General features: G+C 42.6%; 1 protein-coding gene across 4 annotated transcripts in view; it reads left to right on the top strand.

Moving 5' to 3' along the window:
• ABCC3 (ATP binding cassette subfamily C member 3) overlaps nucleotides 1-12,812 on the top strand; it is a 114,593-nt gene that overhangs the window by 33,923 nt on the left and 67,858 nt on the right. For all 4 annotated transcript variants that reach the window (XM_061616016.1, XM_061616014.1, XM_061616017.1 and 1 more), the window contains exons 4-7: nucleotides 884-1,021; nucleotides 3,050-3,175; nucleotides 6,082-6,143; nucleotides 10,488-10,619. In XM_061616016.1, the coding sequence (XP_061472000.1) occupies nucleotides 884-1,021; nucleotides 3,050-3,175; nucleotides 6,082-6,143; nucleotides 10,488-10,619 (458 nt within the window). The remainder of the gene's footprint in view (nucleotides 1-883; nucleotides 1,022-3,049; nucleotides 3,176-6,081; nucleotides 6,144-10,487; nucleotides 10,620-12,812) is intronic.

Here is a 12,812-nt window from a genome sequence, read left to right as displayed (position 1 = left end):
TCAGGCCTTTGGCTCATCTAGCTCAGATTGTCTACACTGACTGGCAGCAGCTCTCCAGAGTGTCAGACAGAAGTCTTTCCCAGCCCTACCTGGCGATGTTAGGAAATGAACCAGGGACCTTATGCATGCAAAGCATGTGCTCTGTCAGTGAGCTACAGCCCTTCTTCATGTAGAGGAGACAGAGGATTTTGACAGAAGATGTGAGTTGCAAACTGCTTTTGCTGTACCTCATTCTGTTATTTATCTGTGGAGCCCTCAGGTTTGCTGTTATATGACAATGTATTATATTATCTTGGATTGTGCAACATCTGCAGTTCTGTAATAGCTGCACCAAATAATGGAAACTAGCTTTGGATAAGGTTGGGAGATAATCAAATCCTTAAAGAATTTTTTTTCTATTTAGTTAATACTGTCTATTCCTTTTCATGTCTTAAACATCAACATCATAGAATTCAGCATATAGACAAAGGGAGAGACATTTTCCCTGTCCTGCACCACAGGGAGTTTTTCCTTTTGAGCACAATGGCTTTTGTGGCAAGAAAACAGTATTTTCAGTGAGCCTCTACAAATCTATTGATTGTATGATGGAAATGAACTTAAAAACACAAATGTGGGCCATCTGAGTCAGACTACAATAACAGCTGTGTCGTCAAAGAGGGGAGAAAAAATGTTACTTTCTTATTTACATATATAAATATGCTGTTGCCTAGCATTGAGGCAAAGCTTTATGGGGGGGGGAGGCGAAAGGGACAATGGTTAGGAAGCGCGCACACGCACACACAGAGCAACATTTCAGGTTCAGGCTTTTAAATCCAGCTATGGAATCAGAGATTAATTCATTCACAAATATACCCCATGTGTTCTGCATTTACTCTCTCTGCAGTTGTTAGCCATGTTGCTCATCCAGTATGAGAGGCTTCATGGAGTCCAGTCGTCAGGGATTCTCATCATCTTCTGGTTCTTGTGTGTGTTATGTGCTGTGAGTCCTTTGCGGTCCAAGATCATTGGTACTTCAGCTCAGGTGAATGGGATGTATCTCTGTTGTCTGTGGTGTAACCATTAATGGCATATTTTCTCAAAGATGGCTGGGGAAGAGATGGATCTAGTGGGGATTAAGGGTGGAGTAGCTTGGGTGACTTTCAGAGCCTGGTTCTTCCAAAACACCAAGGGTGAGGCATTGATTGATGCTAAATAAAGATAAGGGAACACTAATGGACTTTGACTGCGGAGGTGGGGTGTGGGAACAGTGTACCGTAGAGAGGACAATTTCCTCTTCTCAGAGAGAAGGAAGCTTTGTGAGTTCCTCTGTAAGGCACAGAGATAGGGAGGTGGCTCATTCTATGCCTCTCTGAAAGGAGACATTGGAATGAAGTTTGGCATGCTCAGCTTTAATATGTGTCTTTATTTCTTTAGTAACTTATATCCTGCTTTTCTGCAGAGTGAATTTGAAACAGCTGTCTTAATAACATATAATGCAATACATTAAAAAATGCAATATACCCCCCATCCCAAACAAGCACGACCAAAACATCGTAAATCATGGTGGTTAACAACAAAATCTAGGGAAATTAATCAACTAAAAGCCTTCTGAAACAGCCATGGTTTGGTCAAACGCCTGAAAGAATAAAGTACCAGGGCATAGCAAACCTCCTTAGGGAAGGTATTCCACAATGTGGGTGCAACTACTAAAAAGGCCCTGCTCTTAGTTGCTGTTTGCCATATGCCTTTTGGCACTTGGCACAAAGCTTCAGATATTGAATAAAATGTGGGAGTAAACATATGAAGAAGATGGTACTTAAGGTACCCAAGTCCTTGAATTGAGCCCAGAAATTAATAAGAAAATACTTCAAATCAAACAAGTTGAGAGTCATGTGTTCTGAAATGTCTATGACAGCCTTCACCAATCTGGTGCCCTCCAGATGTTCTGGACTACAACTCCCATCAGCAGGGCTGATGGGAACTCTGGTCCAAAACATCTAGAGGGTACCAGTTTGGTGAAGACTGACCTCAGCATTTTATGCAAGCTGAAGTTTTTGAACATTTTTCAAGGACAGTCTTTTGAAAAGTTTTAATGTGGGCTTGCTTACCTCCATACTGAACACTGAATTGAATTGAATTTAGCATATGAAGGGGGCCCTGTCTACACAGCTATTAATTTTCCCCATATTTCTGTTGTACTGTGATCCATGGAATATGAGCTGGAAGAAGCTTGAAAGTCATCTAATCCAGGAGTGGGGAACCTTTTTGGCTCAATGTACAAGATTTTTATCTCCCCTGCTCTTGCAGGCCAACTTTGACAGATGGGCAGGGCCACCACCAGTCAATAATCTGACATCATTGTGACATCAAGTGATTGACATTTATCAAAACACAACACTTTGCACAGTGATTTCCAAATGCCTAGTAATCAGCTGGTTCAAGGAGTTGGAAAGTGCTGTACAGGGAGCTTTGCAAGCCCTATGATTGGTGCTTTGGAAGTCCAGAGCACAGGACTTGCAAAGTGCTTTGTGCAGCACTTCCCAGATGTTTGTTTCAGAAGGCAGTGCCTGTAAAGCCCTTTTTGACCAAGCCCTGCCCTAACCTGCCCCACACCTGACATCATATATGACATCAGGTGTAGGAAAGGTGGGTGTGGCTTGGCCAAAATGGAGAGGCCTTGCAGGCCAAATTTCTAGTCCAAAAGGCAGGAATTTATGTACTTCTTCACAAAGGAAGGAAAAAACCTCATTATTGATTGCAATAGAACATCACTGAGACACCAGACACTTAATCGCATAGGATCAGCTTTGTTTTAATATTCATCTAAAATATTTATTTTTTTTAGAATAATGTTTTGTTATTCTAATGGTCTTTACCCTCCTAGGGAGGCAATTGCAATGTTTCACTCCAAGAGTTGATTAAAGAAATATTTCTGAATGGGACCATAGGCATCATTATATCTGTCTCTTATTTTACCTGTCTCCTTCTTTAACATCATTAACCTTTCCCTGCCCCTTCAGTGAAGTTCATTTCTCTTGTTTATTGTTTCTGAATGTTTGTCTCTTCCTAGAACCAGATGGAAGACAGATTTCGGATTATCACATTTTATGTCTACTTTGCACTGATCCTCATAGAGTTGGTTCTTTCGTGTCTTAAAGAAAAGCCTCCATTTTTCTCTCCAGTGAATTTAGATCTGGTAAGTCCATCTTACAGTGACTACCTGGCATCGGTTCTTATGAGCTGTGATTAGCAACCCTGCTAATTTAAGAAAGGGTGTGTCCACATCCTCTGTATTTCCTGAGATGTGCCTCAGAACATACCAGGCAGGTCTGGTGTATGCACCATCTTACCTTAAGTGTCTGTGATTAGGGTCCTGCCTCTGGGCTATGTTCCAGGAAAATCTTCATCTTAGACATCAGCAACTGGAGGTCCCCTGTACCAAATCCACCCCCATGACAACCCGTTCCGCACCCCCAACCCAGAAGGAAGCATGGTATGAGTTTGGACTTGCTTGCAGTCTGTTTGAAGAAGAGGTGTGTGAGAGGAGATTTTGGGGGCTGGTCTTCCATCTCAGCCTCTGAATGGCCTTCCTGTACAACTAGTTAACTGATGGGGGGGGACTTCATTAAAGATAACTTAATTTCTGCATAATGTGCCTTGCCAAACAGAGACAGGAGCATGAAGTGGTTGAGTTTGGAGGATTTGGGGTGGACACATTTAATTTGTGCAGGAAGAGAAATTAGTAAACAAAATTAAGTGCTTTAGGTGAATGGGTGCAGAAAGGGCAATTTATTATTATTATTATTATTATTATTATCTTTATTTATACCCCGCCCTTTTTCCAAAACTGGAACTCAGAGCGGCTTACAACTAAAAATGGATACATATAATTTGGACATATAACAATCTACATTTAAAATAGAATTAAACTCATTACAGCATTAAAACAATTAAACATCACCTAAAAATACCTAAAACCAATGTAAGAATAATGTAATCAAACAGTAGAACAATACGGGATACCTCTAGAAGTCCTGTCCTAAACAACTTCTACTCCAAAAGCCTGCTGGAATAAATAAGTCTTCACCTGTCGATGAAAGGACAGTAAAGAGGGGGCCATTCTTGCCTCCCTCGGAAGGGAGTTCCAAACCCTAGGCCCTATTTCGCGTCCTCACCAATCGCACTTGTGACAGTGGTGGGACTGAGAGGAGGGCCTCTCCCAAAGATCTCAGGGCCTGGGCAGGCTCGTATAGGGAGATACAGTCTGACAAATAGCCTGGGCCTAAGCCGTGTAGGGCTTTATAGGTCAAAAACAGCACTTTGAATTGTGCCCGGAAACAAACTGGCAGCCAGTGTTGCAACAAGGGAGTTGTATGATCCCTGTAGCCAGCCCCAGTTAGTATCCTAGCTGCCGCTCATTGTACTAATTGAAGTTTCTGAACAGTCTTCAAAGGCAGCCCCACATAGAGCGCATTACAGTAATCTAAACGGGATGTAACTAAGGCATGTATCACCATAGCCAGATCAGGCGTCTCCAGGAATAGGCGCAGTTGGCGAAGTAGTCTTAACTGAGCAAAGGCACTCCTGGCCACCGCAGAAACCTGAGCCTCCAAGTTTAAAGCTGAGTCCAGGAGCACACCCAAACTGCGGACCTGTGTCTTCAGGGGGAGTGTAACCCCATCCAGCACAGGCTGAATCCCTATTCCCTGATCTGCCCTTCGACTGACCAGGAGCACCTCTGTCTTGTCTGGATTGAGCTTCAATTTGTTCGCCCTCATCCAGCCCATCACTGATGCCAGGCACTGGTGGAAAGGAGAAAGGTGGAAAGGAGAAATAGAGTTGGGTGTCATCAGCATACTGATGGCACCGAACCGCAAACCCCCAGACAACCTCTCCCAGCGGTTTCATGTAGATGTTAAATAGCATGGGGGACAAAACTGAACCCTGAGGGACCCCATAGGCCAACGGCCAAGGAGTCAAGCAGGAGTCCCCCCAGCACCGCCACCTGGGTGCGCCCCTCCAGGAAGGAGCGGAGCCACTGTAAAACTGTGCCCCCAAGTCCCATCCCAGCAAGGCGGCCCAGAAGGATACCATTGTGGATGGTATCGAAAGCCGCTGAGAGGTCCAGTAGAACCAACAGGGACACACTCCCCCTGTCCAGTTCTCTGCGTAGGTCATCCACCAAGGCAACCAAAGCCGTCTCTGTCCCATAGCCAGGCCTGAAACCAGACTGAAATGGGTCCAGATAATCCATTTCATCCAGGAATCTCTGGAGCTGGGAGGCCACCACATGCTCTATTACCTTGCCCAGGAATGGAATATTAGACACTGGCTGATAATTACCCAGGGAGAGATCCAGGGAGGGCTTTTTCAACAGAGGCCTTACAAATTCACACACACACATGCATACATACATATACACACATATACGCATGCACAGAGAAGGTGTGGGGATTCGAGACAAAAGGATGGGAACTAAAATAAAGGTAGGGGAGAAGAGCAGCATGTGGTATCTGTCCAAACTGGTTCCAGAAGTCCTTGTCCCTCTGTAATGAGACACAGCCTGTTCCATATCAAACCCCAGGAATAATCAGGGCACAAAGAGTGTCAAGTCACTAGATTCAGTATGTCTTGCAGCTCTTCTCTATGACAGTAGCTGATTGTGTAGAAACCCTTAGTTTCAGATGTCCTGGAAGATAACTGTGGATTTTGCAGTAGGGGCAAATCCTTTCCTTCCATTCTTCCATAACCTGGTCTTAATAAAGTCTGCTAGCAGCAGGACAGAGCTTTCTGTTGCCTTGCCCTGCCACCCCCCGCCACCCCGTTTATGCTTTCTGGTAGTAGCTGAAACAGGCTTCCACTCCCTGCTTTGTGTCTGCAGTGAGCAGGATTTGCTGAGATCAGATTGTGAAATCCAAGCACTGCATTGAATCACTGTTCAGGGAGTAGGGGAGCAGGAAATTGGCAGGAGTTCCAGTGCATCCTTCACTTAATATGGATATGCCAGGACAGATCCCAAAATGCATTTGAATATGTGGTATTTCTTTGCTAAAATCTATGTTATTGTTAAATGAATTTTATGTCCTCAACTTTTTATTGTAGAATCCTTGTCCAGAATTAAATTCTGGGTTTCTTTCAAAGATGACGTTTTGGTGGTTCACTAGGTAAGCATTACTGAGATCTTGTTGATAGCCTCTATTTTGTTGAAAACAATATTGGAGTGGCGTCAGTAGAAGAGACTCCCCTTGTGTTCTCAGTTGCCTAGCTATGTTGCTATACAATACGGCATTCATTCATACTCACCCTACCCCCGCCCACATGTTTTGTGTTTATTAGAGGGGAGGTAAAAAAAGAAAGATAGATTAAGGCTGCAGTCATAGATACACTTACTTGGGAGAAAGTTCTGCTGAAATCCATGGGACTTGCAGTGCAATTTTTTACTTCTATCTACTCAGAAGAAAATTCCATGGGATTTAGTGGAACTTACTTTGAGGAAAGTGGATGTGTAGGATTTCAGCCTCACCAATGAGTAATCATGGATAGGGTCAGGCTGTGCTTGCATTACACAGCCTGAAAATGTAAATTGGGGTGGGAAGGTAGATCAGGATCTACTGGTAGATCTCTGGGTAATTCCTGGTAGATCAGCAAGGTTTCATGACTTCCAAGTTGTCTAACAATAGCAACAACAAAATGGTGCCCCTCCTGCCCTAAATTATGTTGCAGAAATGTAGAAAACTTGGGGTAACCAGGGGTAGATATTTTTTCATGTGTAGAAGGACTGTGAGCTCTATTCAGTTCTAATGCTCAAACCAAATTCCTGGGCTAAGAATGCTTTAATTCTGTTTTTATTTCTTTTGCACAATGGTCTGGTTGGTAGATCTCAGGGTTCTAGTAAAAAATAAAGTAGACCCAGCAAGCCTCAAGTCTGTACACCCCTGGTGTAGATCACCTTTCAGAACTGTAGAGCAGAAAGTGTGTGAGAGAATAGCAGCAGCAACGTTCATAGATGGGATATTGGGAGTGCTGTGTGCTTAATCCCAGGTTTGGGAATACTGGCTAATATTGTGAATGACTTGCACAGTGATGTTTGAGTTGGCAATTAAAGTTCAGGTTTCATTTCCTGTTGGAGCTGTATTTTATAGGGTAGTTGTAGTATTCTTACTGTGCAACAGGAAAAGAAACTTGAGCCTTGCATGTAACATGATGAACCACATCTTTGCTAACCTTAAGGACTTTGAAAAAATACTTTTTAAAAAAGTTGTATTTTTTACCACTCCAAACACTCCAATAATTTTTCCCTAAATGGCAAAATAACCCTCCTCAACCATGGAGTGCAAGGTTAAGGAGGGTTATTTTGCCATTTAGGGAAAAATTCTTTGTTAAAACAAAGCTTGTTTTTTTCAAGGTTTTCTTGGCAATTATAAGGGATCAGTAGAAGCTTTTAAAAAACCAAAGGCTGAGGACAGAATTCTGATAGAGTCAATATGCACATGTTCATTCATAAATCTGTTCTGTCCCATTTTCACATTAAGCTGTGATTTTGAAAAATCCTGTATAAATATTTGTATTTTTATCATAAATATGTCTTTAAATACTTACTCTCAGTCTATGCATTTCTAGCTGTATTTTATCCTAAGATATGCCTTTTTAAAAAACCGTTTTGGTCCTTTTTTTGCATCAAGAATTATCACAAAATTTTAGAGAAGTGCCAAAATCCGAAGGATAATTACATTCCAATCTGTGTATTATTTCAAGAGGTGTGAATTAGGTTGGTTCACTTTAAAAAAAAAACAACAGATCAAATTGAATTATCCTCCATCCCTAATTCTGAGCCTAACAGTCTGTTCCTGGAACCATATTGGTCCATAGAGCTTCCCACTTAGAAATGGAATAAGCAGTGGGTGAACATGTAGTGTTTGCAGTCAGTTCCCAAGTTCAGTTGAGTTGCTGCAGGAAGGAAGGCTGTCAGCAGGGAGCTATTTATCATCCCTGACATCAGTAGTTACATTGAAGTCAGTGGTGAACTTATGGGGAGGGGGAGCCAGAAAAAAATGCAGTTAAGATTGGCCAGCATCAGGGATCATCTGTTAAGCCCCTTTCTGTTTGTAGATATTATCGCTGTAATAAATGATAATATGCAAAGGGAGCCGCCACAGGACCTGTTGTTTGCTCATACATTAATAGTATGTGCTTAAGATTACACAGAATTTTGAGATAGTTGGAGGTGATGGCAAAGCATGGCAGACATTTTATAGTACAGGTATCAAGGAAGTGTACAAAGTGTGACAGAGTTGAAAATCTTCAGCTGTATCCCATGGGAAGCCAGATTTACTCTGTGAATGCAAAGACCTAATATCAGATCTCTCTAATGAAAAAAAAATCGTCTGTACTTTAGTTTGTTCTTATGTGCAGATTAGAGAATTCCCCAAATGCTAAAGCAGAAGGGAACAGATAATACACACTTTAGAGGTGCTTTGACATCCTATTAAACCATGGTTTTATCTTAACTGGAACACTTGGGGGGTGTTCTCTCTCACTCCTTATCTGATGAGGCTATGAAGAGGTGATCAGAAGTTACTGCAGATTGTTTTTTTATCCTTAACCAACAAACTGGTTAATCTTAGCTTGTGTGTTTGAAACAAGCAAACTTCAAGTCCATGACTTATGAAGCTGGCTTGTTTCATCAAACCATAGTTAGGGATTAACCATAGTATAGGGTCAAGACATAATGCTAAGTTACCAGTAATTTAAAAAAATGAAGCAAAGGCTTTTGATCTCCTCACAGCCACACTGGAGGAGGTGTCTATGTGTTTACGAGCAAGTGCGAGGCTTGCTTAGGCTCATTTCCATCATAATAACCCACAGTTTATTGTACATCAAAACTGGCCTTGTAAGAAGGGCAAATGGTTGGGCAGGTAAAAATCCCACTGAGCAAATCACATCTGCACACTTTTATGTTTTAATTAATTGGGAATATGAATACTATCCACTCTTTGTACACTCAGAAAACAAGATCTGCAAGGTTAAAACCTGAACGTTACCTGTAAAAAAATGCTGAAGGACTGGGGTGGGTGGTGGAATTTTCCCAACAAATTAGCCATCAAGGGTTGTAATAGCAACTAACAGCTACACATCATACTGTTGTTTGATACTAAGACAAGATTCCTTCTGTTAATGAGAACTTTGGATGATAAAAAAACCCGTCTATGATGACAAATCTGTGAGTGCCATTTTGCACATCCAGACTTACTTATTGCAAGGATAAATTGCAGGGATTGCTGTGTACTGGTGGGTCCCTATTTCTAATTAACTGGGACTAAGTTATAATGAGTCCTTGGGTAAGTTATTCACTGCATAGCTGAGTAAAATATTCAAACCTAAGTCCTCCAAGGTCACAAAATCAAGATGATGTAACGTGGATTATGTATCCTTTAACATGCTTTCGGTGTGTACAGAAATACAAAAGTTGCATAGTGAAACCACTCTTGAAGTTCTCTGACCTTACCTTGGGCAGATACCATCTTCTCTCCCAGACTGAACTCAAGGGAAACCTTGTTTTGTGGTTTTAATCAGAAGATGGTCCCAGGCTATGGTCTGAAGGCATATGAGGCCACCACCTTGCTGAAGCTAAGCAGATCTGGCTCTGGTCAATGCCTGAATGGGAGACCGCCTGGGAACCATATGTATACCGCCTTGGGTTCCATGGTGAAAGAAAGGCGGGGTATAAATGTAATAAATAAATAAGATAATTTTGCTCAGCGTTGTCTGGCCAGCCCTTGTGTTAAACCATGAATACTAAATTCCTCTTCTTCAGGGCAGGGCTGTGCACAGTGATGATTGGATATGTCTTGAGACAGCTACAAAGCCACATCTGCTACTTCTCAAATCACTTTTTAAAGGGTATTTGAGGAGATACACATTCAAGGTGCTAAGGGGAGATGGGATCAGAAAAACAAAGTGGACAGCCTGCTTGAAGTATTATAGAAAGGGCAGGATACTGGTGCATCCAGAGGTTATATGTGTGTCAATACTGAAGTGAAAGTTGGGGGAGGGAGAGTAGAGCTCACCCTGTATCAGTAAAATCTGGACCTGCTCATCTTTGAATGAACATCTGTATGCAGCCTTTCACCGCCCATTACTTGCAATCAGACCAGAAATACATGTTATATTAAACACATGGCCACTGCTGCAAACAGCAAATGTGTGTTTAATTTGCCCCTTCCAGAACCATTTACCCATATCCATAGCACTATGCATATCCCTACCCCATCCCAATAATGGCAGCATATGATGTGGGACAGAGAAGTACACAACAGCCTGCCATCCAGGAGATGGGTATATTGTCTTAGATGCCTTGTGCAGCGGGGGAAGAAATTAGAGGGGTATATGTGTGCTGTTTGTGGAGGCCTTTACACATTAAATATAACATTGTATTACTTACTGTCTCCAGAAAGCTTGAGCTGTCTGTCCAGTCTGATTTCCAGTATGCTTTCTTTTCTACAATACAGTATGGCAATCCAGGGATATAAGAGGCCTCTTGAAGATAAAGATTTATGGTCTCTGAATCCAGACGATAAATCTGAAGTGGTAGTACAGAAGCTCCAGAAAGAGTGGGATAAACAAAAACAAAAAGGGGAACTGTAAGTTGTTTTTGCTTTAATAAGCTACTCTTATATACTGCTATTGTGCATAAACTATTGCTTTTTGCTGTGCTTTAGAGAAGCATCAAAATTTTGTGCCATGGTAATGCATATTCTGTGCCAAGAAAAAGTTGAATTGTACAGCCTGTATATTATCATCATTATGCAGAATGCCAGATAATCTAATGCACGTATGTCTGCTTATTTTGGATAATTTATTATTCTTTGGCTAATTATAGGGTGAGGTAGGGAACTTCACGGCATTGGAATGCAACATTGCGACAACCAGTAAAGCACCCACATTCTAGTTTCACAATTTACCTGCTGTTTATCTCACCCTTTTGATTTTATATTAATGGTCATAAAAATTAGAACTTTTTTTAAAAGAGAGAGAAAGAAAGTGTCCATGACCAGGACCTAGTGTGGCAGCTGGAGTTGAGCAAGTGAGCTGGGCACTAGGGAGCTGTTAACCCAGAAAAGGTCTAGAGGAGACTGAAAGGCTTGTATCTTCACTGCCAGCTACTCCTCTTTCTGCTCACCTGCTGGGTCATTGTTTACAGCAGGATCTCCATTCTCTTGAGTTGACCCTTGTTCGCTCCTGTGCCAACTCCAGGCTTCCCACTGGGTTTGCTATCTTTGCTTTTGAAGCCCAGGTGGCAAAGGGTAAGAACTGGGGATGAAGACAGGGCTCAGGATGTGGTCAGAGGAGTTATTGGGGTGGGGGGTAGGCAACACATCAGTGAGACAAGACACTTTAGGCTACCTTGAGACAACTGGGTTCTTCCAGGTCCTCAGTTGCCTCTGTCAGAGGAGGTCTCCTTGGGGTCTGGGACAGAGCTTGGAAAAGTTACTTTTTTGAACTACAACTCCCATCAGCCCTAGGCAACATGGCCACTGGATTAGGCTGATGGGAGCTGTAGCTCAAAAAAGTAACTTTTCCAAGCTCTGGATGTGTGGGATCATTTTGGAAAGTTGAGATTCTCAAAATGAATGATTCTGCACCCAGGTACCAAATCCAGCCCTTGGAATGGTTGCAGAATGGCCACCACTATGCCCCTGTAGTTTGTTAGAGAGGTTTAGGATTTGCATTGAGATTGTGCCTAATGCATTAAAAAGGGAATTGAAAATTTGGGGTGGGCATAGAATGGTCTGGGAGCACCAGATATCATAGTATTACTGATGATCCCTTAGTGATCATCTCAGAATGCAGGACACGGAATAATGGGCTCAAGTTACAGGAAGCCAGATTTAGGGTGAACAGAAAAAAACCTCCTAACTGTTAGAGTGGTGTGACAATGGAACCAACTACCTAGAGAAGTGGTGGGCTGTCCAACACTGGAGGCATTCAAGAGGCAGCTAGACAGCTGGTGTGCTTTAACTTGCATTCTTGCTTTGAGCAGGCCCCTTCCAATTCTACTATCCTATGATTCTATGAAGCTAAATGGGTAAGAACTGGAATATAATAAAGAACAATGCAAAAGAGAGAGTGAGAGAGAGGGATAATCATTGTATAGATAATTTTCCATCAGAAAGTTACAAAAATCTTGTTTGATCCTGGGAGCCAAAAAAGTTATTTTAATGTTGGCAGCATAGCCACTTGCTTTTGAACCATGAAGGAACAGATGATACAGACCCAAATATACTAACTGGGAACCTCCTGGTGATATCTAATTCCATTCTAACCATCAGGCACGCTGCAGGAAAGGAAGAGGCAGAGCTGTCGCCCTGGGGTGCCTCCTTTGCCTCTCTGTGGGACTTTGCTCTGGAGACCATCTGTCGGGAATGCTTTGATTTGGATTCCTGCATTGAGCAGGGGGGTTGGACTTGATGGCCTTATAGGCCCCGTCCAACTCTACTATTCTATGATTCTATGATTTGCATGTGTCATGTGTCTGTAGCATCCTTTGGATTTTAACTGAGACTTGCCCTCCCCAATACTGCCTACATCACTATATACAGTAGGGCCCCAGTTGTCGGCGCCCCGCTTTTTGGTGTTCCGCTAATATAGTGGTGCCAGTGGGGCATTCAGCTGTAGTACGGGGAGCTCCAGCTACCGTGCTCCAGCTGACAGCGATCAGCTGTAGGGCAGGGAGCTCTCGCGCTCCAGCTGATTGCTGTCAGCTGGAGCATGGGGGAGCTCCCGCGCTACAGCTGAGTAGGGCCCCACTTTCTGGTGGTTTTCACTTTTCAGCA

The sequence above is a fragment of the Rhineura floridana genome, chromosome 3 (assembly GCF_030035675.1).
Source record: "Rhineura floridana isolate rRhiFlo1 chromosome 3, rRhiFlo1.hap2, whole genome shotgun sequence".
Lineage (NCBI taxonomy): Eukaryota > Metazoa > Chordata > Lepidosauria > Squamata > Rhineuridae > Rhineura > Rhineura floridana.
This window is presented reverse-complemented; position numbering and strand designations above follow the sequence as displayed.